At 43.8% G+C, this 26,743-nt stretch overlaps 2 protein-coding genes across 5 annotated transcripts in view; one reads left to right on the top strand and one right to left on the bottom strand.

Annotated features, from left to right (window-relative positions):
* Positions 1-2,276, top strand: part of LOC115169557 (CDK5 and ABL1 enzyme substrate 1) — a 30,567-nt gene extending 28,291 nt beyond the window's left edge. For 2 of the 4 annotated variants that reach the window (XM_029725286.1, XM_029725285.1), the window contains exon 10: positions 853-2,276. In XM_029725286.1, the coding sequence (XP_029581146.1) occupies positions 853-993 (141 nt within the window). In that variant the 3' untranslated portion in view covers positions 994-2,276. The remainder of the gene's footprint in view (positions 1-852) is intronic. The other 2 variants (XM_029725284.1, XM_029725283.1) reach the window with 1 other exon arrangement.
* Positions 2,277-10,295: 8,019 nt separating this feature from the next.
* LOC115169556 (NPC intracellular cholesterol transporter 1) overlaps positions 10,296-26,743 on the bottom strand; it is a 28,487-nt gene continuing 12,039 nt past the window's right edge. The window contains exons 2-25 of the mRNA XM_029725282.1: positions 24,678-24,806; positions 24,424-24,530; positions 24,077-24,240; positions 23,462-23,629; positions 23,012-23,261; positions 22,822-22,904; positions 22,250-22,620; positions 21,604-21,830; positions 21,230-21,330; positions 20,209-20,311; positions 19,900-20,089; positions 19,520-19,702; positions 19,256-19,370; positions 18,896-19,023; positions 18,135-18,269; positions 17,853-17,942; positions 17,541-17,731; positions 15,960-16,075; positions 15,458-15,587; positions 15,040-15,225; positions 14,061-14,292; positions 13,740-13,853; positions 12,474-12,636; positions 10,296-11,755 (exon numbers count right to left, since the gene is read on the bottom strand). Coding sequence (XP_029581142.1) covers positions 11,673-11,755; positions 12,474-12,636; positions 13,740-13,853; positions 14,061-14,292; positions 15,040-15,225; positions 15,458-15,587; positions 15,960-16,075; positions 17,541-17,731; positions 17,853-17,942; positions 18,135-18,269; positions 18,896-19,023; positions 19,256-19,370; positions 19,520-19,702; positions 19,900-20,089; positions 20,209-20,311; positions 21,230-21,330; positions 21,604-21,830; positions 22,250-22,620; positions 22,822-22,904; positions 23,012-23,261; positions 23,462-23,629; positions 24,077-24,240; positions 24,424-24,530; positions 24,678-24,806 — 3,759 coding nt within the window. The 3' untranslated portion in view covers positions 10,296-11,672. The remainder of the gene's footprint in view (positions 11,756-12,473; positions 12,637-13,739; positions 13,854-14,060; positions 14,293-15,039; positions 15,226-15,457; positions 15,588-15,959; positions 16,076-17,540; positions 17,732-17,852; positions 17,943-18,134; positions 18,270-18,895; positions 19,024-19,255; positions 19,371-19,519; positions 19,703-19,899; positions 20,090-20,208; positions 20,312-21,229; positions 21,331-21,603; positions 21,831-22,249; positions 22,621-22,821; positions 22,905-23,011; positions 23,262-23,461; positions 23,630-24,076; positions 24,241-24,423; positions 24,531-24,677; positions 24,807-26,743) is intronic.

Here is a 26,743-nt window from a genome sequence, read left to right as displayed (position 1 = left end):
CAGCGCTGTGCATCAGTTTCAGCTCACAGACTGATGGCCTGACATTCTCCTGTAGATTCCCAATTGAGATGTTGTGGCAGGACTTGAAACGAGCAGGTAATGCTTGAAATGCCACAAATGTCGCTGAGTTACAGCAGTTCTGTATGACAAAATTCCTCCACAACAATGTGGGAGACTGATCAACAACTACAGGAAGCGTTTGGTTGGAGTCATTGCAGCTAAAGTTGGCACAACCAGTTATTGAGTGTAAAGGGGCAATTACTTTTCAGACAGGGGCAGTGGGTGTTGCATAACTTTATTTATGAAATAAATTAAATAAGTATGCAATTGTTGTGCTATTTGTTCACTCAGGTTCCCTTTATCTAATATTAGGTTTTGGTTGAAGATCAGATAAGATTCTGTATCAAAAGTATAGAAAATTAGAAATGGGGCAAATACTTTTCATGGCACTGTATGATTTCTTACTGATGTCACTTGTTAAATCTACTTCAATCAGTGTAGATGAAGGGGATGAGACAGGTTAAAGGATTTTTAAGCCTTGAGACAATTGAGACATGGATTGCGTATGTGTGCCATTCAGAGGGTGAATGGGCAAGACAAAAGATTTAAGTGCCTTTTGAACAGGGTATGGTAGTAGGTGCCAGGTTTACCGGTTTGTGTCAAGAACTGCAACTTTGCTGGGTTTTTCAACCTCAACAGTTTCCCTTGTGTGTCAAGAATGGGGAGGGGACAACTCAATATTAGGAAGGTGTTCTGAATGCTTTGTACATTCAGTGTGTATTACAGGATATAGGAAGTAATAAAGTGGGTTAGTTTGTACATTTCTCATCTCCCTTTTTCTCTGATGTGTAGAAACTGGAGGAGAGGTTTCGTGTGAACCGGAGGGAGCTGATAGCCTTTGAGTTCCCTGTCTTGGTGGCCCTGGAGTTCAACCTGCACCTGCCTGAGAACGAGGTCATGCCACACTACAGACGCCTCGTCCAGACCTCCTAGCATTAGTGACCCATCAGGAGGAGCACCCACACCCAGCCCTCCTGATCCAGGACCAGGAGACCCACCCTACTGGACCACCTCACTGAGTACGAAGACCAGCTGGTCTCTCTGCAGCCTGGAGATCCATCATGGACCATAGTGTTGGAGATCCTCTACACGCTACTGCAGGCCACATTCATATGTACATTTTCAGATCGACACTTGAAAGCAGCCAAAGTTACCCGTATTCTTACTTCAACATTCTTCTCAGACTTTTACTTATCTTTAACACTATTTACACCTTCAAAAGATTTGGTAGCTGAAAGTTGGTGAAAGTTGTTCATAACAATTCATTTTTTTTTGTAATCCTTGCTTGGCATGTTTTGGTTGCCTTATGATTGTCATGAAGAATGAAGCAAACCTGTCGCGTGGCCGATTTTGACAGGACTGTTATCCCAGTGACTCTGTGCTTTTTGAAAAACGTTTTCCAGTCTCTCATCACTAGAAGTGCACTTTTTGAATATTGTAGACATGGATACAGGCCATTTTCGGAGACTCTTGACTGGGTGAGGGTTGTGAAACAAACTCATTCTGATCAATTGTTGACTCAAACCCCGTAAGGGAAGTTGATCTAAATGGCTTTCAATATATTTTCTAATCCATTTCCTTTTTCTGTTTACTAGCCACCAATCCCACTATCCGCATGACAATTTTTCGATTGCAAAATACTTAGATTTAATAGAATTTTATACTGTACATTATTCAGTACATTTAAGTACTCTTCTTGTTTTCTACCTGTTGAGTGCTTGCTTTGGACATTATGTGAATGGGCCCACTTATCATTCAATGTGTAATCTCCTGTGCTCTACATTAGAGTGTATTATCGGCACGTTTCTAGTGCTTTACTGGAGTGGGTGGAAAGGTATCGGAAGTAGGGCATGATGTTGCCAATGCTACAGCTCTGATATTGAAACTGAACTTGAATTAGCGTCATAATCACAATATCTGTCATGACTTGACTAAGTGTTTGATATGGCAGGTGATCAATTTGTCATGGTCACAATATGATTGTGCCATCTTTTATGACGAGTGGTTCCAGTTCGAAGGTCACCATTGTTAGTGTCCCAGTCAGTATTAAATAGAATATTGTTGCCCTGCCCGCCTGTAGGGAAAATAACCTTGGCTCACAGCAAAAACTTCACCTTTTTTCAAACACAATTTTCTTGTTGTCTGCTTGTTTTTGTCAATTACAAAGTGACAGTTAAGAAAAATAAAACATGTCTAAGGATGACTTTTCAACATTTGCCTGCTCTCAAGCATTCTCACTACTTAGAAAATGGTAATATTGTAGGGCTTCCCTCATGCCCCTTTTCATTAAGGCGCTAACGTTAGCCACGTGAGTGCTAGCTAGCTACCAACCAGAACATTAAACTAGCCAAGACCAACAACACAAACTAACTGACTATAAAGCTACAAGTAGTGATTGGAGTTACACACGGACTATACCTGTGATTTAAATGTTTTCCAAACAAATAGCTATGTGTAGCCTACTTGGACACTGGGTCCCCACAATTTCCCACACTGAATAGTCTGAAGCCACAGGGCTCTTCTCGCATGCTTTATTTCCCTACGTGGGAGCATTGCAAACCGTAGGTCGGGATTTACCTGGTTACATGTACATAAGCATGTACAGCGCATTCGGAAAGTATTCAGACTCCTTTACTTTTTCCACATTTTGTTATGTTACAGCCTTATTATAAAACTGATCCTCATCAATGTACACACAGTACCCCATAATGACAAAGCAAAAACTGTTTGTTTTTTTTAGAAATGTTGGCAAATTGATTTTTTTTTTTTTAAACGGATCACATTTATGTAAGTATTCAGACGCATTACTCAGTACTTTGTTGAAGCACCTTTGGCAGCGATTTCAGCCTCAAGTCTTCTTGAGTATGACGCTACAAGTTTGGCACACCTGTATTTGGGGAGTTTCTCCCATTCTCCTCTGCAGATCATCTCAAGCTCTGTCAGGTTGGATGAGGAACATCGCTGCACAGCTATTTTCAGGTATGTCCAGAGATGTTCGATCGGGTTCAAGTCCGGGCTCTGGCTGGGCCACGCAATGACATTGAGACTTGTTCTGAAGCCACTCCTGCGTTTTCTTGGTTGTGTGCTTAGGGTCGGTGTCCTATTGGAAGGTGAACCTTTATCCCAGTCGGAGGTACTGAGCGCTCTGGAGCAGTTTTTCATCAAGTATCTCTCTGTACTTAGCTCCGTTCATCTTTCCCTCGATCCTGACTAGTCTCCCAGTCCCTGCTGCTGAAAAACATCACCACAGCATGATGCTGCCACCACCATGCTTCACCGTAGGGATGGTGCCAGGTTTCCTCCAGACATGACGCTTGGCATTCAGCCCAAAGAGTTCAATCTTGGTTTCATCAGACCAGAGAATCTTGTTTCTCATGGACTGAGAATCTTTAGGTGCCTTATGGCAAACTCCAAGCAGGCTGTTATGTGTCTTTTACTGAGGAGTGGCTTCCGTCTGGCCACTCTACCATAAAGGCCTGATTGTTGAAGTGCTGCAGAGATGATTGTCTTTCTGGGAGGTTCTCCCATGTCTACAGAGAAACCGTGGAGCTCTGTCAGAGTGACTATCGGGTTCTTGGTCATCTCCCTGACCAAGGCCCTTCTCCCCCGATTGCTCAGTTTGGCCGGGCTGCCAGCTCTAGGAAGAGTCTTGGTGGTTCCAAACTTCTTCCATTTAAGAAGGATGAAGTCCACTGTGTTCTTGGGGACCTTCAATGCTGCAGAAATGTTTTGGTACCCTTCCCCAGATCTGTGCCATGACAAAATCCTGTCTCGGAGCTCTAAGGGCAATTCCTTCGACCTCATGACTTGGTTTTTGTACTGACATGCACTGTCAACTGTGGGACCTTACATAGACAGGTGTGTGCGCCTTTCCAAATCATGTCCAATCAATTTAATTTACCACAGTTGGACTCCAATCAAGTTGCAGAAACATCAAGGATGATCAATGGAAATAGGATGCACCTGTGCTCAATTTCGAGTCTCATAGCAAAGAGAGTGAATACTGAAGGTATTTCTTTTTTTAAATACATTTTAAACAATTTTAAAAAATCGGTTTTCACTTGGTCATTATGGGGTATTGTGTGTAGATTGAGGATAAAAAAAAGTAATCCATTTTAGAATAAGGTTGTAACATAACAAAATGTGGTAAAGTCTAGGGGTCTGAATACTTTCCGAATCCACTGTACATAAGAATTTCGCTACACCCGTGATAACATCTGCAAATATGTGTTCGTGACCAATAAAATTTGATCGAACAACACAGCAGCTTTCCGGCACGTTTGTTATTTCTTCATAACAAAAAAATCTACGACGAAGTTGTCTCTTTTAGAGTGAGGGTCAATGGGAAAGAATGTTTTTCTCCAATTTGTGTGCGTGGTCGAGGGGAATTCCTTCATATGCCATGAATAATGACTCGGAATATGCTAATGATATTTTTGTGACATAGCAGTGTTACCAAGAGTTTCTCTTGAAAAACAGGAAAGTGTTGTTTATTTTATGATTTTAATCAGATTGTAGTCATTTTAATTATACAGAAAAGATGGATAGTGCTGAAATCAGGGTGAAATACTATTGTTAGATGTTTTGATTTCTAAGCCCAAAGAATTTGTTGTAGGATACACACTTTTACGGTTTGGTAGAAAGCTCATGGTCAACAACACCAAAATACATATGTGTATGTTTGTAAATATACTGCCTTGCTTGTTCAATAAAAACAAGATTCCTGAAATGTGATTGGCTTCCTCATCATTTTGTGTCACTATTCTGCTGGCTGCTGATCTTGGTGAATTGATGTACTGCCATAACATAAGATATCATCTGGTTCCACTCTAAATATTTATTGCAGAGAACCAATCATCTATTACAATTCAAGCGTGCATGATTAGACAGTGCATGTTTCTCATAAAATCCTACCCCCTTGACAACTTAAGGAGGCTTAGCCCCAAGTGTTAAAACACATTACATATCTTACTGTGACACTGAGTCTGTCACCTAAAAGGGGATATGATGAATAACTCAAATTAGACGATGAATATTAAAGTATATCTCAAGGCTCCTGAGTGGCGGAGCGGTCTAAGGCACTGCATCTCAGTGCAAGAGGTGTCATTACAGACCCTGGTTCGATTCCAGGCTGCATCACAACCGGCTGTGATTGGAAGTCCCATAGGGCTGCGCACAATTGGCCCAGCATCGTCCGGGTTTGGCTGGGGTAGGCCGTCATTGTAAATAAGCATTTGTTCTTAATCGACTTGCCTAGTAAAATAAAAAAATATATACAAATATCCCTTGGCAGTAGAGCATTAAAAAAACTACTCCAAGTCAGTGTGACTATTGCCGCGTTCACTTGCTAGTCGGAACGAGGCAACTCGGAAATGCCCGACTTGCTAACTGGTTGTAGTTATACCAAAGACAGTACAGTATGAAGACAGGCAGAAACTGCTTCGCCGATAGAAATCTCCGATCAGGAATTTTAGGTGGCGACATTGGCTCATGCTGTAGAAACACATTATCGGGTCTAACGGTCGTCTCGCACCGAACTATGCATGTGCAGGCCATCAAATCAAAGGTACTCCTTCGATATAAAGTTGTTTTACGAAGTTGGAGTAATAACATGTTCAACTAGTTAAGACATTGGCTCGAATCTAGGTTTTGCCTTTAGCTTTCGAGAAAATGAACAACTAAGGAAGAATTTTACATCTCTCATAGACTTCTCAAACCCCGGCCTGGTCTGCTTTGTTAGCGTTCCCGGAAGTCTTGCGATATTGATCTTCTGGGTTTAGAAACTCTGTGGTTATACACGTGCCGGGTTCAACCAGTCAGAAATGTCAGGCTAGCAAGTGAACACGGAATAAGAAGGCCTGCCAGTGCTATTGAGTGCCCGGCTCTGTCCTACATTGAGCTCAGTGATCATGTTGTTGTGCCCGGCTGTGGCTCTGATGCAATCTGAGAGGAGGGTTTCTCATGGAGAGGGAGGGAGGGGAGAAAGGAAAATAGAGCAAACGGGAGGGAGAGAGTGCGCGAGATGGAGAAAGGGAGGGAACGAACAGGCTCTCTCGGGCCACCTGACACATATCCAAGGTAAACAAGGCGGGCGGTCACGCCAGTCCCAGTCTCGTGCTGCAATCAAAACAAACAGTTCCAGGCCTGGCCACGGCCACATGGCCTATATGGCTTAGTCCTTTCCATTGATACTTCTAATACCCCTCTCAGCGACTCATAAAGGGGGCTATTGACTGACCTCCCTGGGGTCAGCTCACATGTCAGCCACCTCCATTGTACCAAATATGTGTTCCATCGTTTGGGGGGCAAGCCCCCTGGCCTAGTCTATTGCCCTTCCCTCTTTTTAAAATAACAACATTTGGCTGAAACGGCAGTTTGCCTGCCCAACCCCCCCCCCAGGCCTCCCCCAAGGCCTTTCCCCCCCTCCTCCTGATGCAGTGACTCAGGGCTTTTCAACCCAGGTCAGACCCTGGTCACTGCTGGGCCCACCACGTTTGTAAACAAGGAAGTGAATGGTGGGTGCTGTGTGGCGTGTTGTGGCTGTCAGTGGGAGAGGGACTCCCTGGTTGGCTGTTTGTCTGTTCAGCGGGGAGTGGGGCACACAGGGACGTATTCAGTCAGGGATGTGAAATGTTTTGAATGTTGCAGATAGACATAGAATGAATAGAGCTGACACGATTTCCTATCTAGCTGACAGACATTATTTTATGTAGTCTAACAATACATTTCTATGCAAACGTTCTGTGACTTTACATCCCAGGCCCCAGGCAGCCCTGCAGTTGGACTCGTTTGTGAATCTGATCCTCTGCATGTCTGAGATGATTCTCTAGTCCCACTGGGCGGCAGGTAGTCTAGCAGGTAAGAGCGTTGGGCCAGTAACTGAAAGTATACTGGTTTGAATGTCTGAGCCGACTAGGTCGAAAATCTATCGATGTGTCCTTCAGCAAGGCACTTAACCCTAATTGGTCCTGTAAGTCGCTCTGAATAAGAGGGTCTGCTAAATGACTAAAACGTTGTTTTTTTTTTACCACTCAGTCTATTTTGGCGTCAACAGATAACCAGTGACTCAAAACTGATTATCTGTTACTTATTAATGGACCCTTTAAAGGGATTCAGTCCAATGTCTCAAGTAGAAAATACAGCCAGTGGCCTGAATTTGAACCCCAAGGATAGTGTTGGCAGCAAATAATGCAACTCAATTACTTGTTAGGGGTAAGGTGTTGACAAGAAGTATGTGTACTTTCATGAACCAGCTTTGAGAGATGTGGAGGCGTTTGCTTTGGATTCCTGGTAGGCAACTAGCGAGAGACAGCAGGAGATCATCCTGTCTGCCCTTATTATACTCATGTGATGTGTGTCGCTTGAGTGAAGGTTTTGGTAAGCATACAGCACGTCATTGTGCCAATAAGATGTCATGGCAATGCACGTCAAGCAAAGTGACCTCACAGCAGAAAGAGAGGAATGATAATGTGCGATTGCACAGCATTACTTTTCTCTCTACATTCTTTCCCATGAAATACTTCCTCTGAGGTGTTTTTAAATCCCTTATTCAACTTAATGTAATAATGCACCAGCTTGTATGGTAACTGGTGCTGGACAGTAAGTCTTCTCCCTCTCTGTGCCAGTAGAACATTTACATAACTTGCTTTAGTTTAGTGAGCTGCTGCCTTTTCGTCCCACATTTTCTACATTGCCTTTTAGTAACCATGTTGTGCTGTTAAGACAATGGTGCAATAGAGTACCATAGTATGAGTCATAGAACCTAGAGGTCAAACAGGGAAATGGTTCCAATTGTTTTTCCACCATTCATTTTTCCCATAGGGGATTTTAGAATCACTTAAAATAAGGGTTGTGTTTCGTGGCTTACCCTGGCGTGACGTTTTGATAACCGTGTAAATCTGGAGGTATTGTCAACAAACGGGAATGGATGGGAAATGCTGTACTTGAATGCCCACAGGACACGGCGACCTTGCACCTGAGAGATAGTACAGTATACTGTATGGTTGCTGTTCATAAACATTACCTTGTTTCACGGCTGTATTCACATTCTCACTTGTAAAGCTCATCGAGGGACTGATGCTGAAAACAAGCAAACGCATGGTGTAAATGACTCAATAATTCAGTGTCTGTCTCTATTCAAATAAAGGATAGAAATAAATTAATGCAAAGCCTACTGTCTGGTATGTGATTTGCAACTTAGTTGAAAACCAGCTGATTAAATATCAGCAATGGCAAATCAGCTGTACATTACAACCATATTATTCATTTAACAGCATTGTCTGCTACAGTGACGGCTGTGCTAAGCTGTAGCCAGTATGGGGTTAAGCTGTACTGGGGCTCAGATGTGCGTGAGCTGGGTCAGGTGCAGGGTCCAGGGAGAGGTGAGCCACACAGGGCTTACATAACACCAGAACCTCGCTTCTCTCCCCCCCCCCCCCTTCTCCTCCTCTGTCCTGTTCCCTGCACAGCCCCAACCAGGGGGAAATTAATATTTTAATCCCTCTCCGACAGATTCAAAGAACAGCCCAAACACTGAAAGAGAAAACTGATGAATAAATGATGAAGTGGCATTTTGTGTGACAACACGGCAGCAAGGCTCGGCCAGAGAGGAAGTTGACACTGTTACCGACCGTCAGTCCTTCTCGGTTTGGCAGACGATTTTTGTGGGGATATCATTTTCGATGTGGAAGTGCACGCACTGTGGGTGAAGTCTGAAGTTCATATGGTTACAAATGGTTGGTTTTAAAAAGCACGAGAAAAAAAATCTCTTTAAATATTCATGTCGCACAACCACAAGGCAGTAAAAACAAAACGTGAGCCTTCAAATTGGCAGTAAATGTAAGGTATCGAAACTACCAAGTTAGACCACACCCGTCTGAAGTGAGGAAATATTGTATAACAGCGACAATAGCCCTACAGATGGCTGAAAAATAAAGTCAAGAGGTAGTTCCAGGCAGCATACAGCTAGCTACTGTGGTATCTGGCGCCACAATGTGGTCTGTTTTTACATAACCCCCTTCAACCAGGCGGTTCCTTCTGAACATGTATACTGAATAAAAATATAAATGCAACAATTTGAAAGATTTTACTGAGTTACAGTTCATATAACAAAATCAGTCAATTTAAATAAATAAATTAGGCCCTAATCTATGGATTTCAGATGACTGGGAATACAGATATGCATTTGTTGGTCACTGATGGCTTTTAAAAAAAAAAAAGGTAGGGGCTTGGATCAGAAAACCAGTCATTATCTGGTGTGACCACCATTTGCCTCATGCAGCGTTACACATCTCCTTCTCATAGGGTTGATCAGGCTGTTGATTGTGGCCTGTGGAATGTTGCCCCACTCCTCTTCAATGGCTGTGCGAAGTTGCTGAATATTGGCAGGAACTGGAACATGCTGTCGTACATCCCAAACATGCTCAATGGGTGACATGTCTGGTGAGTATGCAGGCCATGGAAGAACTGGGACATTTTCAGCTTCCAGGAATTGTGTACAGATCCTTGAGACATGGGGCCGTGCTGAAACATGCGGTGATGGTGGCGGATGAATGTCATGACAATGGGCCTCAGGATCTTGTCGCGGTATCGCTGTGCATTCAAATTGCCATCAATAAAATGCAATTGTGTTCTTTGTCCATAGCATATGTCTGCCCAAACCATAACCCCACCATGGGGCATTCTATTCAATGTTGACATCAGCAAACCGCTCACCCACACAACGCCATACACGTGGTCTGCGGTTATGAGACGGGTTGGATATACTGCAAAATTCTCTAAGACATTGGAGGTGGCTTAAGGTAGAGAAAGTAACATAGATATCTCTGGCAACAGCTCTAGTGGACATTCCTGCAGTCAGCATGCCAATTGCACGCTCCTTCAAAACTTGAGACGTCTGTGGCATTGTGTTGTGTGACAAAACTTAATATTTTAGAGTGGTCTTTTATTGTCCCCAGCACAAGGTGAACCTGTGTAGTGATCATGACATTTCATCAGCTTCTTGATATGCCACACCTGTCAGGTGAATTGATTATTTTGGCAAAGGAGAAATCGTCACTAACAGGGATGTAAACAAATTTGTGCGCAAAATTTGATCAAAATAAGCTTTTTGTGCACATGGCAAATTTCTGGGATATTTTATTTCAGCTCATTAAACATGGGACTAATACTTTACATGTTGCGTTTATATTTTTGCTCAGTGCATTTAGGTTACTCAAAATAAGGCACACATGAGATATTAGTTAGTGATTTATTTTCCCCAAAAAATTATGCAAATCTATAGTGGTGTACCAATATGAGATTCTATTGCAAATCAGATTTAAATCTGTCAATACCGAGTTGCAATGCAGTCCACACATTAAAATGTTAAAACATTAAGATTTTCATTCAAGACATGGTTACCATATTACAACATTGTGCTTCTTTCTAGTGCCAATGCGCAGCATTGTCAACAAGCATGTCTGTAACAAACATCTAGAGCCCCTGGTTGCCCCATGATAACAATAATATTACTTTAATATCGCAACCCTACATTCTGAGGTACTACAGACAACTGGGCACAGCCCTAACTGTAAGCAAAAACATTACTGCAAGATGTGGAGCCAGACCAAGCCTAGTATAAATGTACTTACAGACTGAGCTCTTATTCACTGATCTTGGATCAGTTTTGCCTTTTCATTTATAATTATATGAACAAGGTGGCCCTGGTCCTAGAACATCACTTTTACTCTGTGTCACTTTGTGAATATTGACTCTTGCCTATATAGGAATACATATCGTCACACAATATTATTATTATTATTATAATAACGTTAATAAAGTTGCCTCAATCAAGCGGGTCAAGTTTTTCCAGTAACTGTGGAACCATAGAAATATAATTACAGAATTCTAGTAATTATTTTTCTATGTGTGGAACACCTGGAATATATACCAGGTTAACTGTATCTTTAAACACTATTTGGTACAGTATACATAAACGCTTCGTCATATAAAACTTTTTGCTTTTTCCTCAGAGAAGTAATCTTTTGCATATATCATCATTCTCTTTACACATTCTACTTAGCTAATCCCCCAAAAAACACTGTCTGGTTAAAGAATAACTGTTCTTCAAGAGAAAATAAAGAGTAGGGTCATAAACCCCCATAAACTTCTAGTTTAAATCTTAAGTTTTTCCTATATTCACATAGCTGACTTCCTGTGTTGAGAGGGGAAACAGTATATATCATCCTATTGCTGCTAATGTTACATTAGGGGGCTATTCTAGGTTACTGAAATCTGTGGTGTTCATTAGGCACCAAAACAGACAAAGACTACTGGTCCTACAGGAAACGCCATTTTTTTCCATTTTCCATTGCAAAACATTTTGCCACTGTGTGCCCTAATGAAAACTACCCAGAATTGCCCATAAGAATTAAATAAAGTGTGAGAGGCCTCTGAGACACACCCGACAGTTATTCCTGAGTTGCATCCCTGCACTGCGAGTGTGTGTCAGAAATCACAGAAACTGCTGCCTCCGCCACGCTACGTCACCCCACACCGTCTCTCCCAGACCAGGACAGAAAGGTTAGTTAGTTCAAAATCATCATTGTCCTGCGCTTTGCCCCACAGAGCCTCTAGAAGTTGAGGCGGTGCTCCCTTTCTGTGCCGGCATAGCGCTTGTTGGCTGCAAACACCTTGGCTTTGTTTACCGAAGGACCTGAGGGAAGAGAGACCGACAGATTGTGTAATTTTTCCAATGGTGAAATCGTTTAAAACTTTTGGGAGGCAACCTTACCCTCGTTCCATGCAGTGTAAACATTGACATAAAGACAAACTGGTACTAACTAAGATGAGGCACTACACAAAATACTCAGGTGGTAGGCAAACGTGAATTTTAGGGCAAGTTTCCTTTTGGGGCTTGAGGGTTTTAGTGAGCTTACAGAGAGGTGCTATAGTGTGATGTTAGGATGCAAATTATATTTGCAGTGAAAGGCCACACGCACGCACAATGGGAGAATCTTAAATTGGTTTTGCTCAACTCCTCCATCCTAAAAAGGAAACTATTTTACTCGTATGAAATGAGACACCTTCTCCACCTGCGCGTCATCATGCGAATGATGTTTACGGAGGAATCCCCAAATAGATGTGTAAAGTGGTAAAAGGAAATGTAGCTGGTTGTGCCAGACATGTAGATAAGTAGAATATCGTTTTGAAATGTGTGCATGATTTTCTTCACGAAAACAACAGCTGATTCAAAGAGGGTGTGACGAATTTGAGAACTCTTCCACGACAGGGAGCCGGTACGATAATTATGAGGTTCCTCGGCGGGAAGAGGCTATCTCCTCCGTTCGCCTATTATCAAAGTGGTACTCTCCTACACATGGCGAGTTTAGAAGATGGACTTTTGCCCAATTGAGAAATCGCCCTATGCGTACCTGCGTAGCTGAGCAGCACAGGGAGGAAGATGAGTCCGTGCGTGGCCCCCAGCAGCACCATGGCCAGGTACATGCGGAAGTAGAAGATCTGGAAGATCTGGGACTTGGAGAGAGCCAGGATCAGGATGCCTCCAAACTTAGTCAGAGTGATCCCACTGAACACCTGGGAGAAGAGGAGCCATGGTTTAGTTCAATTCTGGTGCTCAGCATTCCCTGCAGTCAAAAATGAATTCAATAACCAGGTTCTAAAAACCGGAGCCAAACAATCAGGTGATTTCTACTTTCCTAGATATTCCATTCAAGCCAAGAATTCAATTTCACACCGTTTTTTTCCCCCTCCATTGCTGCAGAGCCAATTTTTTGGGGGATCTTTAGTCTACTGCACTCAAAGATCCTTCCCGAAGCTTCTGCGCACGTGTAGCCTACGTTCTCTACTTTACTCGCAGAGAACAGGCTACTCAGAGGAACGGTGCTCCTTTAATAAAGTCAGATCAAAACAGAATCAGCGTCTGCAGGACCACACAATGATCACAGTATTCTACATAACAGAACCCAATAGAATAATATAACATTACTTTAAGACAAAAACACCCTCGCATTCAATCGCGCACGATCATTCGTTAAGTTTAACCGGTGAAACGGCCACGCAGCGTCATTCTGCATAGTAACCATTTGATCTCAATCAGTTTCATGGTGATATGCATTTTGATCTTCTTGAGTTATACAGTGTAGCTTCAAAGTAGCCTACATTGTTGTTTTGAATGATGGAGTGAATGAAATTTAGAGCAGATGGTGTTCCAACTGTAGCATAGCCTACCTGTGTATTTTGCCTAGTAGCGCGCACTTGAGTCTTGGCCACATGAGAGAAGAATACAGTGGTGTTTTTCCTCTTACAGTAACGTTATACTATCATATTCAGTTCTGTTATGTAGAACACTATCGTTATGTGATCTTGCAGACATCGATTCACCTTTAATCTAACTTTATTAAAGGAGCACCATGACCGGTCGCCTGAGTAGAGAATATACACACACGTGCAGAAGCCTCCGGATCCTTTAGTGCAGTGTAAAGATCCCCAAAACGTTGGATCTGCAGCCACTCCGTACTATTTTTACATGTCAGACTACTGATAGAACAGACAATCCTCGGGCAAAGGATGAGCTACGTGCTTTTTTGAAATACATATTCAGACAGTGTGCCGTTTCCGTGGACACAACACAAAGTGTGCTAGTGTGGGTTGAACTAGAAGAGTAGAGATGTACTTACTGAGCTGCCCATGTGGGCCAGAGCCTCTTCAGCCCTTTCCACCCTGGTACCCTTCACACTGATGGAGAAAGCCCTCACTATGTGACTGCAGAACTCCACAGAGATACCACAGCTCTGCAACACACACACACACACACACAATGAATACACCGGAGATCCTGGCCTGCGTTCACAACCAGGAGTGTTCTGCATCCTCCTTTGGTGTCAAAACATGTCATTTAGAAATGACAACCAAAACTACCCAGAAATGTCAAATTATAGGAAGAGAGTTTTTTTTTAAATATACAAATCCAAAACTAATCAGCATGTTCCTTCTCTCACCATGACAAGGTTGACGAGGGACACAGCGTTGAGGCTGATGTCCCAGAGCCACATGACCCCGAACATGTTGACCAGGATCATGGCGATGGTGATGCTGACCAGCACTCCTGACCACAGCTCAAAGCCCAGCAGCACCGTGGTCACCGCAAAGATGGCCGCCAGCGACACGCCCAGCTGGAAGACCGTGTCGTAGACAATGGTCAGGTACTGCTCGTAGAACACGTAGAACACACTGGAGAGGGAAAACAACAGTTACAATTTAAGTTTCAACAAATTCAAATTCTGCAACATAATTCTAGTACAGTATGTAGAAAATGACTTGTTGTGAATGATGTACTTAAAAAAAAGGTTTGAACTTAAAAATGGCGCTAGTGTGGCAACTCAAGGCACTTTGACCAAGAAGTGAAACAAAAAAACAGAAGGGCAGTACTTTGACAGGACAAAATACGTACAGATGGCATCTTACATGCAGTGTTTACATGTACTATACAACCCCTCTTGAACCCTTAAAACAGGATGTGTAGTAAACGGTGGGGGGGGGGCATAAAAAAGCTGGATGTATAAGAAAAAAAGATGGAGAACAATCTATGTTATGAGTGTGTGTTTATTTATGACTGACTTACTTCACCTTTTATGGTTATTTTGAGGAACAAAGACCTGGACCACACAATTTAACAGCTTTTCAGAGCGGTTCTATTTAACCAGAATCAGTGAGTTCAGGGCGTATCTAGCTCACTGGTGAGTTGTGACTATATTCTCTTCTCACGAGGGCAAAACTAACCAGTGACGGTCATATCACCAGCTAACCCTGAAACACTAACCCTTCGCGGGAAAAGCCTTGCGCTTTTTTTTTCATAACATGTGAGGCAGAGGAGGCTGCTGAGGGGAGGGCGGATCATAAAAATGGCTGGAATGGTCAATCGAGTGCTATCAACCACATGGAAAACACGTATTTGATGTGTTTGATACAATAGTCTACCTGTAGGGGAAGACTTTGTGGCCCATGGCGCTCGTGATGTTGTCAGCCAGGACGCGGGCCATCTTCATGGCGTCTATGAAGTCAGGGGAGTCCTTGAGGACGGTGTGGTAGGTCATGAAGTAGGTGGCCCCCATAGATGTGTCGTTCCCCTTTAGGACCACAGCTGAACTGTAGGCCGCGTGACCCCTGCAGGACCAAAGACCACATTAGAGGCAAATAGTTCAAACAAATTACAATTCCTTTAAACAGAATGATTGAATCTCAATGTAAGAGTTCAACGCCATCAGTGAAAAGCAAAAAAAAAAAAGGTGTAAACTTCATCAAGGTAAAAGCATGAAATGCAACCAGTCAATATGTCTCAATACACACTCAACTATGAACTACAATGCCTTCATTGCCATAGAGAAACAACCATTACCCTTTCCCACACTTGACGTTTGGGTTGTCTGACAGAAACATGGGGAGGAACTTCATGAAGTCCTGCTCTATGGGCCTCAGCTTCCCACTGGGGGTCATGGGGCGGCAGTGCACACACGACGTGTCCACCACTGATGAAAGTAGACAAATGTAGGTACATCAATACAACATTTCTAGCATACAAAAGAAAAAGCCCTTCAAATACTGCCTCACTGACTAAAAGCAATGCTTCAGAATGGCACTGTTTCGCAACGGCTTGATATCGGAATGTAGCCTGTGTCTTCAAAATCAGGACGCGGCAGACATTGTTAGACGTGTTAAGAGTTGTCCTGAACGTGTAGACATGCTTTGCCCAGAAGCTGTTGGAAGAGACTGATCAGAGCGGTGTGTTATTGGCACATTGGATAATGGTTTAACGTTAGTGCCTGAGGCATTACAGAAGGCTCCAGAGGAGTGGTAATATCTACGGCAGGTTTGTGTGTGTGTGTGTGTGTGTGTGTTACCTGACGCATTGCAGAAGGCCCCAGAGGAGTTGTAATATCGACAGCAGGAGGACTGAGGCTTCACCCAGTCAAAGTAATCATCCAGCCACGACGATGGGTTGAATCCTATAGTGGTGCTGGGGGGAGAATTACATTGAGATTACTAGTCTTACAATACCTCCAAACAAGAAAAGGTATTTGTCAGCAGTGTTGGGGGTAACGCGTTACAAAAGTAACACGTTACGTAATGATATTACTTTTATGAGTAACAGAGTAATGTAACATGTTACTTTAAACATTTGAGTAATAGTTACTTTTTCAAGTAATGTGTGCGTCACTTTTCAGAAAATATTTCACCTCCGAGCTGTGCCATTGATCGCTTCTGTGATAACAAAGCCCATAGGGATTCACCGTCTAGTGCCAAGGGCACCCTCTAGCTATCCATCTCTATGCAGAGTTCTAACCAGCATTGACGGCTGGATTTTGAATGAAAAGAAAGGAAATCTGTACAGAGGTTTAGCTTAGCCTATATTAGGCCCATATATGATAGCGATAACTGTAACATTAAACTATACACAGTCACCTCTTAAATTATTGGCACCCTTGATAAAGCTGAGCAGAAAATACACAGCTATATTATATGCAAAAAAATGTTTTAATTATATTATTTAATACGAATACAATTGGTCACAGAAAGTGATTTTGTTTAGCAAGTCATATTTTGTTTCTCAAAGAGATAAGGGGTCAAAATTATTGGCACCCCTGTTTTCAATACTCCGGCACCCTCCCCTAGTGAAGATAACAGCAAGGAGCCTTTTTCAAAAATGTTTTATGAGATTATAGAACACATTGGGAGGGATCTTAGACCATTCCTCCATACAGAATCTTTCCAGATCCTCGATATCCTTCGTCTGTGCTTATGGACTGCCTTCTTCAATTCAGACCACAGGGTTTCAATGGGGTTCAAGTCCGGAGACTGAGAAGTCCATTGCCTTCTCTCCTCGGAAGATCCACTTGTGGCCAAGTTTCAGCCTCCTGTCAGAGGCAACCAGGTTTTTGGCTAAAATATGCTGGTACTGGGTAAAGTTCACCATGCTGTTGACCTTGACAATGGCCCCAGTGGACAAAAAAATAGCCACATAACAAAAGATCCACCACCATATTTTACAGTAGGCATGAGGTAATTTTCAGCATATTCATCCTTCTTTTGTCACCAAAACAAAAGTCCGTGGCCTAAGAGCTCTATTTTCATGTCATCTGACCATATCACCAGTTCCAATCCAAGTGCCAATGCCGTTTAGCAAACTACAACAAACTACATTTGTTGGAGGACATGAAAATAGAGCTCTTTGGTCATGCACAGCAGTGGTGGGTGGTTTTGTTACATGTAACAAGTAATAAAATCACATTTTATTGGTCGCATACACATATTTAGCAGATGTTATTGTGGGTGTCGCGAATCCCAGCACTGTTTGTCAGTGAGTTCAAAACCAGAATTCTAGTCTCCCTGTTAAACCGACTGATTTCACATCATACTACTGATTTCAACACGCAGTCCAAAGGTGAAAGAAGTGGAGAGGGGGTTGCTGTTGCTTCACTCACTAGTTGCTGATCAGAGATGCTTGGTAGACCTGTTGGACCAGAGAGTTGTTGCTGCAGCCCACCCCTCCACACACAGAGTTCTGGCCCTCCAGACTCAGATAGTCATGGCCGTCCTCCACCACGAAGTAGACCGGAGGACCCGTGTGGAGGTACTCGCTCAGGTTCTTAAAGTAGTCCAGCACGTACGAGTCCTATTGGATAGGAGATACAACACGAGACAAAATGTCTGATATTATCCAACGCATCAAAAGACCGATTATCAATAGCACACCGAGTGAGGCTGGTGGGGTTAGGTGTACTAGACATACTTACATCAGGCATGGAGAGCTTCTGGTCCAGTCCAATCTCTACCTTATTGGTGACAGCGATACTGAAGGACAACATCCCCACAAACACAGCCACCTGTCCGAGAGAAGTTGTTAAAGATACACTATGGAAGTTTAGTGGCTAACTGTTTACATTTACGTCATTTAGCAGACGCTCTTATCCAGAGCGACTTACAAATTGGTGCATTCACCTTATGATATCCATACATAACACGTTGGCTTGAACGCTGGCTCTATTGTACATTTAAATCTGAGTATCAGCACTCACCACAATGGGTCTGACCCACTCTTTGAGGATGAAGGGGGAGTAGAACTTCTTGAAGAAGTGGAAGAGGAAGCCATCTGTCCTCTCCTCCTGGCCAACTGGCAGCTTCACACAGCACACAATGTCCAGACGATTCCCCTGGAAAAACAACGTCTAAATTCTTAAAGCGCAAGAGAACGATGTTGACTTAACCCGGAAATCTTGAATAAGGCCCCAAGGACCCAATCAGTAAAGCATTTTAAAAACAGGTGTTCCGAATTTACTTCCTAATTAGATAACTTGTGTGTCTCTCTCTATTAAAATGTGACATCAGTGCACTGCTCACTTGAAGTGGGCTGTAACCGTGACACTCATCCTTAGCTGGAAATGACATGGTAATGAAACAGGGAGTTGGCAAACAGTGACACAGAATGCTGACAGCTACTGTTTAGCATGCCAAGCCTACCCCTGTGAGTCATCACCAGTCCTCTCACAGGAGAAGCAAATGCAGTGTGGAAACATTCATTTTATTCCCCAGCCGTCCTCACCTCCTGCCTCTTAGCGTCCAGGCCCAGCAGCTGATCTGTAGGAAGAAGTCAGCCCCAACCCTTAACCAAGCCCTACCCTACCCCCATACCAGCCCAGCCCTCCTCACATCCTGTCTCTTGGCATCCAGGCCCAGCAGACTGACAAAGCAGCTGATCTGTAGCAGGAAATCATCTCCAACCCTTAACCCAGCCATATCTTACCCTACCTCACCCCCATACCAGCCCAGCCCTCCTTACCTCCTGTCTCTTGGCATCCAGGCCCAGCAAGCTAATGAAGCAGCTGATCTGTAGCAAGAAGTCAATGAACACAGCCAGCCCAGCAAACAGGGAGAAGGTCTGCACAGCTGGCATAGTGGACAGGGCCCCTGGAGAGGAAAAAGGTAGGTAACCCACTGACATCAGAGCTCCAGACTCAAGCTTGTCGTTACACAAATTGCAGTCCATACGGAAATCCATGGGAATGAAAGGACCTAGTTGACATCTTCAAGTATTTACATACTGCCTTACACAATACGTTTGATTGTTCTATAATGTAGCCAAGTAGTGTGTCAACACTAGAGGTGTTAAGTGACTGAAGGTTACAGGTCATTCTCATACCCAGGAAGAAAGCCACCGTCTCAGAAAAGGAGGAGAGCAGCATGCTGGGAGCCACGTCTCCTAGGATACGGCCTATCTGCTGATGCAGCTCCTCCTGATGCAGCCGCTCATCCCTCTGTACAACAACGCATCACACACGGTGATCAATTCATTCATCAGTGCCATTCCAGAGTTCGACAGTGACCGTATACATGCCGTTACATGCACCTAACGAAACATTGTGGTTCAATGAAAGTATAGTCAGACGAGAATAAAGCTTAGCACCTGGTACGTTTGGACAACGATGAAGATGTTGTCCACGCCGACAGCCAGCACCAAGAAGGGGATGACCTCGATGACGATGAGGGTGAGAGGGATGCCAGCATAGCTGAAGATGCCCAGAGAACAGGCCACTGAGCTCAGCACAATCCCAATGCCTGCAATGCCCAGGGAGATCTTAGAGTCCACCTGGGCCGAAAGCAAAAGACAGAGGGTTAGTCGTTCAGAATCAGAACCTTGCGGGAGACAATGCTGCGCACAGGGGCTTGACCTCTCTTTTGAGCTAGACAAAGACCTAAACTATTGTCTTGAGTCGGGGAGATGTCGACAAACACGTTATTAAATAAAGTAAACTATTATAATGGCTGAAGTTAGTTACTACTAACCAGCACCCTCCTGAAGCTGTGGATATGTCCTAACGCCAGGGAGATGTAGACGAACATGATGACGTAGCTGACCACGACGGTGCTGAGGTCACTTTCGCTCTCGCGGTTGATCTCGTCCTCAATGCTCCTCTCAGAGTTGAAGGAGATGGTCAGGTTGGGGTTGCTGTAGTTCTTCAGGAAACTGATGAATCTGGAAATGGATGGGTGTTTTACTTCAAAATGGCAACTCATGGCACAAACCCAAATCTGACTGAAATGTGAAACTCCTTTAGTAAATGCACTAGCATCTGAAACATTCGTTTTGCTCACTCCTTCTCCCAGGCCAGGGCTTTTCCCAGATTGACGCTGTCGTTATGGTAGTTGTTGACAGGGAATGTGATCACTAGAGCTGTGGCGTTGTTGTAGTTGGTGGCTGGGGTGGGAGAACAAGATGCAAAAAAGTGCCATGGGTCAGGGAATTTGTGTTGACAGTTGACAAAGTTCCATACAAAAAAACACAGTGAACAATAGTAAAATCAATAGCAAAGAGCCTGAAGGATGTTCCAAGACATAGGTTCAAGGTTGCAAACAGTCCGAGTTAGCTCATTAAACCCGACTCTACAAGGTCAGTCACCAAATAACCATCTTTGCATAGGTATCTCTGCATAATAACAACTAGAAAAACATTTGTGATTATATACAGGAGTTAAGCAATAACGTTTAGCCTTTTTTAGCAGACACGCTTTCCTAATTTAAACACATACAATACACTCAAACATACCCATAGAAAAAAACAGCACAAAATTGAAAAGGTACATATTTCCCACCGACTAATTCTTATTTCCCACCGGCTAATTCTTATTTCCCACCGGCTAATTCTTATTTCCCACCGGCTAATTCTTATTTCCCACCGGCTAATTCTTATTTCCCACCGGCTAATTCTTATTTCCCACCGGCTAATTCTTATTTCCCACCGGCTAATTCTTATTTCCCACCGGCTAATTCTTATTTCCCACCGACTAATTCTTATTTCCCACCGGCTAATTCTTATTCCCACCGGCTAATTCTTATTCCCACCGGCTAATTCTTATTCCCACCGACTAATTCTTATTTCCCACCGGCTAATTCTTATTCCCACCGGCTAATTCTTATTCCCACCGGCTAATTCTTATTCCCACCGGCTAATTCTTATTCCCACCGGCTAATTCTTATTCCCACCGACTAATTCTTATTCCCACCGGCTAATTCTTATTCCCACCGGCTAATTCTTATTCCCACCGGCTAATTCTTATTCCCACCGACTAACTGTAGATTATATTTCTTCGTGTGATGTTAACGTATCCCCACTCACCATCATAGCCTCCCAGGACCAGCCAGGGGAAGACGGGGCCTCCGTAGGTACCCAGGCAGGGATCATGGAGCTTGTTGGTGTCGTTGAGGGATGCTGGGGCACTACACACAAGAGAGACAGAGAGAATGATTTAATAACTGAAGTAATATACACAAATCTAAGACTAACTATTCACCATACACAGCTATGAGTATATACTTGCTGAAGGAAAATGAAGCTCAAGAAAAACATTTTACAGTGTGCAATAACAGAACCAATCTTTCAATGTGAATGATTTGAGTTGGAGAGGAACTGCAACCAGTATAATCGCATGAGTTCTGTAGCATTCCCCAGGTGTAGATGTTACTAGAGAAAGTGTTCTGAGGGCCACTCACCTGACGCAGTAGAGGAAGTGCGTGTGGTAGTCTGCGTAGACATAGAACTCATCTCCTATGCTATGGTCCAGCTGTTTGTGGCTGTTCTGGAAGTAGTTGAGAACACTGAGGATGGTGCAGTTGTCGTTGAAAGGGGCCAGCGGAGCCAAGCAGATATCCTTTAAGGTCACTTTCTGGTCCCCGTATGAAGCCACTATGTTTTCTATGTCCGTCTGGAGGTCCAACACCTGAGATAAGAGATTGTGTAAAAATGTTAGAAAAACTACAACTATAAAATGTCACGTCAGAACTAAGGCAAAGTATGTACTGTATGTCTTCCTGAAGAGAAGAGCCTCCACACTTGATCAACAAGACAGCGGATATATTCTTGACACAGCATTGTTTCTCCTATACTAATTTAGCACAGGCGGGAGCCAAAGATTTTAACTAAGGTCACTGATTCAGGGTTTTAGCTGCTGAAAGAAATCCTAGGGGAAACACTACTCAGATAGCTTGAACCAAAATGTCCACAACCCATAATCCCATTCTAAATTCTACAATAATTCCATCTGAACATATCAATCACACCTCAATACATTACACACACACACACACACACACACACACACACACACACACCCCAGCCCAGTTCCTCCAACTAACCCACCTGGTGGAGGACGTCCTTGTCCAGGGGGGCTCCGAAGGGCACGTCAGCCCCCGCGGGGTACGGGGAGTAGACGGATTCTGACTGCAACGTGGTGGTGATGATGAGCTGCTCTGCCCTGAAGAAGGGTCCGAAGTGGCTGTCGAAGTAGTCCTTCTCCTGCCTGGCCTGGCTGCTGGGAGAGGACCACAGCTCCACGGGGTCCGTGGTGATCTTCATGTAGACCAGGCCCCCTGAGCAGGCGGCCACTACGGCCAGGCTGCCCAGGATGACCACGAGGGGCTGCCGTACGCAGAACGAGCCCCAGCGGGCGAAGAGGGAACGCAGGGAGCTCTCGAAGCGCTCGCCCAGCGTCTCACCACACGATGCGTCCACTGTGACACAGAGCGAGAGAGGAGGGAATGAGTTAATGGTCAGGTAGAAAATGGGAGTTTTTTTTTTAGAACATTACTGCATTTTGGGCTGATTTGGCAATTGGCACCGTCGTATCTAGATACTTTAATAGCTTGGAGTCCAGAAAGTTAAGTAAAACAAGTAAGTGCTGCACAAAGACTTCTTGATATGCAGCACCGTACCTTGGTCGATGTTGTCATTGTTCAGACAGGGAGGGTTATTGCTGTCCAAAATGGGACCATACTCCGACTCGATTCTCCTTTTTCTGGATGAGAAAAGGAGAAAAAAACCAGCACCATTAGATACATCTTAGGAAAACACTTCTTCAGACGTCAAAGTGCCAGTCAGTTCATAACGCGCTTCAGTCCTTGCCTGTAGCACCAGGCTCCGATCACGGCTCCGATGAAGATGAGGAGGAAGGCCACATAAGAGATCCACATGATGACCACCATGGCGTCGATGCCCAGAATGGTCCATGGCGGAAGCAGGGGCGGAGGGACAGGCTGGGGGCCACAGGCCTGACTACAGTCCTGGCAGGAGCATGGCCCAGAGCCATCCTCCAGACCCTCCGTACAGCCGTATGTCTTGTTGTTCATGGGGATCATACCGGACACTGGCATGTCTGGAGAGGTGGGGGTAGTCAGAGGATGTGGAGTTATTGATAAAATAAATGTGAGCTGTACCAATTTGACTCCAGATGAATGTTCTTGTGCTGTTTTAAACTGAGACCAATGTTATCCTTAACTGAAATAAGTATGAATACTTGTGGAGACCGATGCCCTTTCGTTGTAAATGGCACATATTCTGTATTGTGCATCTTACCTGAGAATATAGGGATGATGGGGAAGGGACTCTGTCCATTGTTGATGTCGAACATGTACTGGATCCAGTTGGTGGCGTTGCAGTCACTGGCGTCCTTACCACAGAGCAGTGACAAGGCCTTCACGTTAATGGAGGGGGCCTGGACATCCTGACAAGCATTGTACATGGCTGCCAAGAGAGAGGACCAAAATTACATTATACACCTTGGGACTGACTGATATCTGTAGCATTATGTCAACAACAGTGCTAGCCAATGGAAGTGACTGTATATTTCCACTCTCCAAACGGTGACCTGATCTGCCCACTAGCCTAATCTGTTTGCAGTCTTGCCAACTCCTATGGACAATGATCATAGGAGTTGGCAAGAAAGCATTAACAGATTTTAATTTTTTAAATGTTTATTTAACTAGGCAAGTCAGTTAAGAACAAATTCATATTTACAATGACGGCCTAGGAACAGTGGGTTAACTGCCTTGTTCAGAGGACAGAACGACAGATTTTTACCATGTCAGCTCGGGGATTTGATCTAGCAACCTTTCGGTTACTGGCGCAAAGCTCTAACCACTAGGGTGCCTGCCGCCCCAGTCTAGAGGACCAGGCAATGTGCCCCCTCACCATTGGCAAATGTCTGTCCAATGTAGTACTGGACTTCCACCACATTGGTCTTGTTGGCAGCTGTGTCACTAGTGAACTGGGTGCCGTTCAGGAACAGACTCTGACGGGGGCTGCAGGTTAGCTCACAGAACAGGCTCATCAGGTTGAAGAAACAGGCTGGGCATCTGGAGACGGAGAACCCAGAGAGAGTCAGGGAACTTTAGATTGATGGAGATGACAAACATATCAACAAAGCTACCTTACTGCTAAGGCACCTCGCATAACCAAAAACATAGCTATTACGGGAGTATGTCCAAGTATGGCACATGGAATGACAAAGTTATTTTTGCAAAGACTACGGTGCGTACCGAGAGAGGAACTGTAGGGGAAACTGAAGGCTCTCTTGAAGAGTCAGCAGCTGCTGGACATCGCAGCACAGACTCTGGTTCCCATAGTCATAGCCTGGACACAGTTCCTACACACACACACAAAACAAGAACCGGGATCATTTAGATGATACCTGGTTTTGTTCAAGTAAAACATGTGAGTCAAGCGTAATTTCAGAAGTGCAATGAAAACATAGAGAACCAGTTCAGAAAAAAGCTTCCATGATAAACCTTACTGTGAGCAGCTCATGGCCCTCTGGTGGGAGTGGGATAGGTGGTCCTGTATAGTTGCAGTTGTACTTCTTCCCCGGGACCTTGTCGGACTCCCCACACTCACCGTACCACACACAGTGCTGGGCTTGAACCTGAGAGGATAGGGGGACCAAAACAAACAATCTTAACATTAGTCTTGTGAGAGGTGTAAGTGATGGAAATTCTCTTTGGCTTATCAGAACTTTAAATGTGATGTTCTGTAGGCTACATACACTCCCATTAATATGTATTTGGACAGTGAAGCGAAAAACTTTAATTTGATTCTATATTCCAGCATTTTAGATAGGTCTCAAACTCAGCAAAAAAAAAAGAAACGTCCTCTCACTGTCAACTGCGTTTATTTTCAGCAAACTTAACATGTCTAAATATTTGTATGAACATAAGATTCAGACATAAACTGAACAAGTTCCACAGACATGTGACTAACATTATTCAAATTATGTGTCCCTGAAACAAAGGGGGGGGTCAAAGGGGGGGTCAGTACTTAATGCAGCTGGTGGCCACCAGCTGCATTAAGTACTGCAGTGCATCTCCTCCTCATGGACTGCACCAGATGTGCCAGTTCTTGCTGTGAGATGTTACCCCACTCTTCCACCAAGGCACCTGCAAGTTCCTGGACATTTCTTGGGGGAATGGCCCTAGCTCTCACCCTCCAATCCAACACATCCCCAGACATGCTCAATGGGATTGAGATCCGGGCTCTTCGCTGGGATTGGCAGAACACTGACATTCCTGTCTTGCAGGAAATCACGCACAGAACGAGCAGTATGGCTGGTGGCATTGCCATGCTGGAGGGTCATTTCAGGATGAGCCTGCAGGAAGGGTACCACATGAGGGAGGAGGATGTCTTCCCTGTAATGCACAGCGTTGAGATTGCCTGCAATGACAGGTTGCTAAATCCGATGATGCTGTGACACACCGCCCCAGACCATGACGGACCCTCCACCTCCAAATCGATCCCGCTCCAGAGTACAGGCCTCGGTGTAACGCTCAATCTTTCGACGATAAACGCGAATCCGACCATCACCCCTGGTGAGACAAAACCGCAACTTGTCAGTGAAGAGCACTTTTTGCCAGTCCTGTCTGGTCCAGCGATGGTGGGTTTGTGCCCATAGGCGATGTTTGCGGGCGAGAGAGAGGTGTGTGTGTTTATGAGAGAGGGAGAAAGAGGGAGTGTGTGTGTGAGGAAGGGAGAGTGTGTGTGTTAACCGTTTTTCCACATTCATTTTATATCCTGAGATTATCTTGAAACTATTCAGATATATATTTTTTTTGCAATGGGGGCATTGAGTGTCCAATATTGGTCAGGTATATCAGGAGATCAACAAATAAAGTTTATTTTCATGTTTACCAATACCTGTTATGTTTGAGTCCTGTCGAATTATGTTTTGCAAGTGATTCAATTGCCAGTGCAAACAGGAGCGGGGAGCTAGAAAGGGGCAATGACAGGGATGTTCTAAAGCAATTTCATCATATAATGTATTATTTGTGTATATTTTTGTTTTAGGACATTTAAATAATATTTGTATTAAATGTATTATTTCAGCTGGAAAGTTGAAAGCTTCCAAAGTGTTCAACAGAAAAGACCATTCAAGATGGTTGAAAGCCTTTTCGGCATCAACACCAAATATTGAAAAATGTATATCTTGTATTAAACTGAAACATGTTCTTCTATTTTTGTAAGTGTCTATTTTTAATATGTATCAGGTCTGGTAAGACTTTTGCCATTCTATTGCTTATGAGCTTTGATATTATTTTATTGACACAATTTATTAAACTTATGGGTCTGTAATAAAAGAGGGGACTCCACATTTTCTTGGTTTTAATATAACTGAAATAACTGTTTGCTACATGGAACTAGGAAGCACTGAATTGAGTAACATATGTGTTGTCATGTGTAAATAGGGGTGCTACTTTGTCCCAAAATGTTCAATAGAATTCAAATAGAAAAGCCATCAATTCCTGGCAAATGTTTTATCAATGTCTAAATTATTTTTGGAGTGATCTGTTTGTGATAATTTGACTGCTG

Source organism: Salmo trutta, chromosome 31 (genome assembly GCF_901001165.1).
Source record: "Salmo trutta chromosome 31, fSalTru1.1, whole genome shotgun sequence".
Lineage (NCBI taxonomy): Eukaryota > Metazoa > Chordata > Actinopteri > Salmoniformes > Salmonidae > Salmo > Salmo trutta.
The sequence above is the reverse complement of the archived record's forward strand: the minus strand, read 5'-3'. Positions and strand labels throughout refer to the sequence as shown.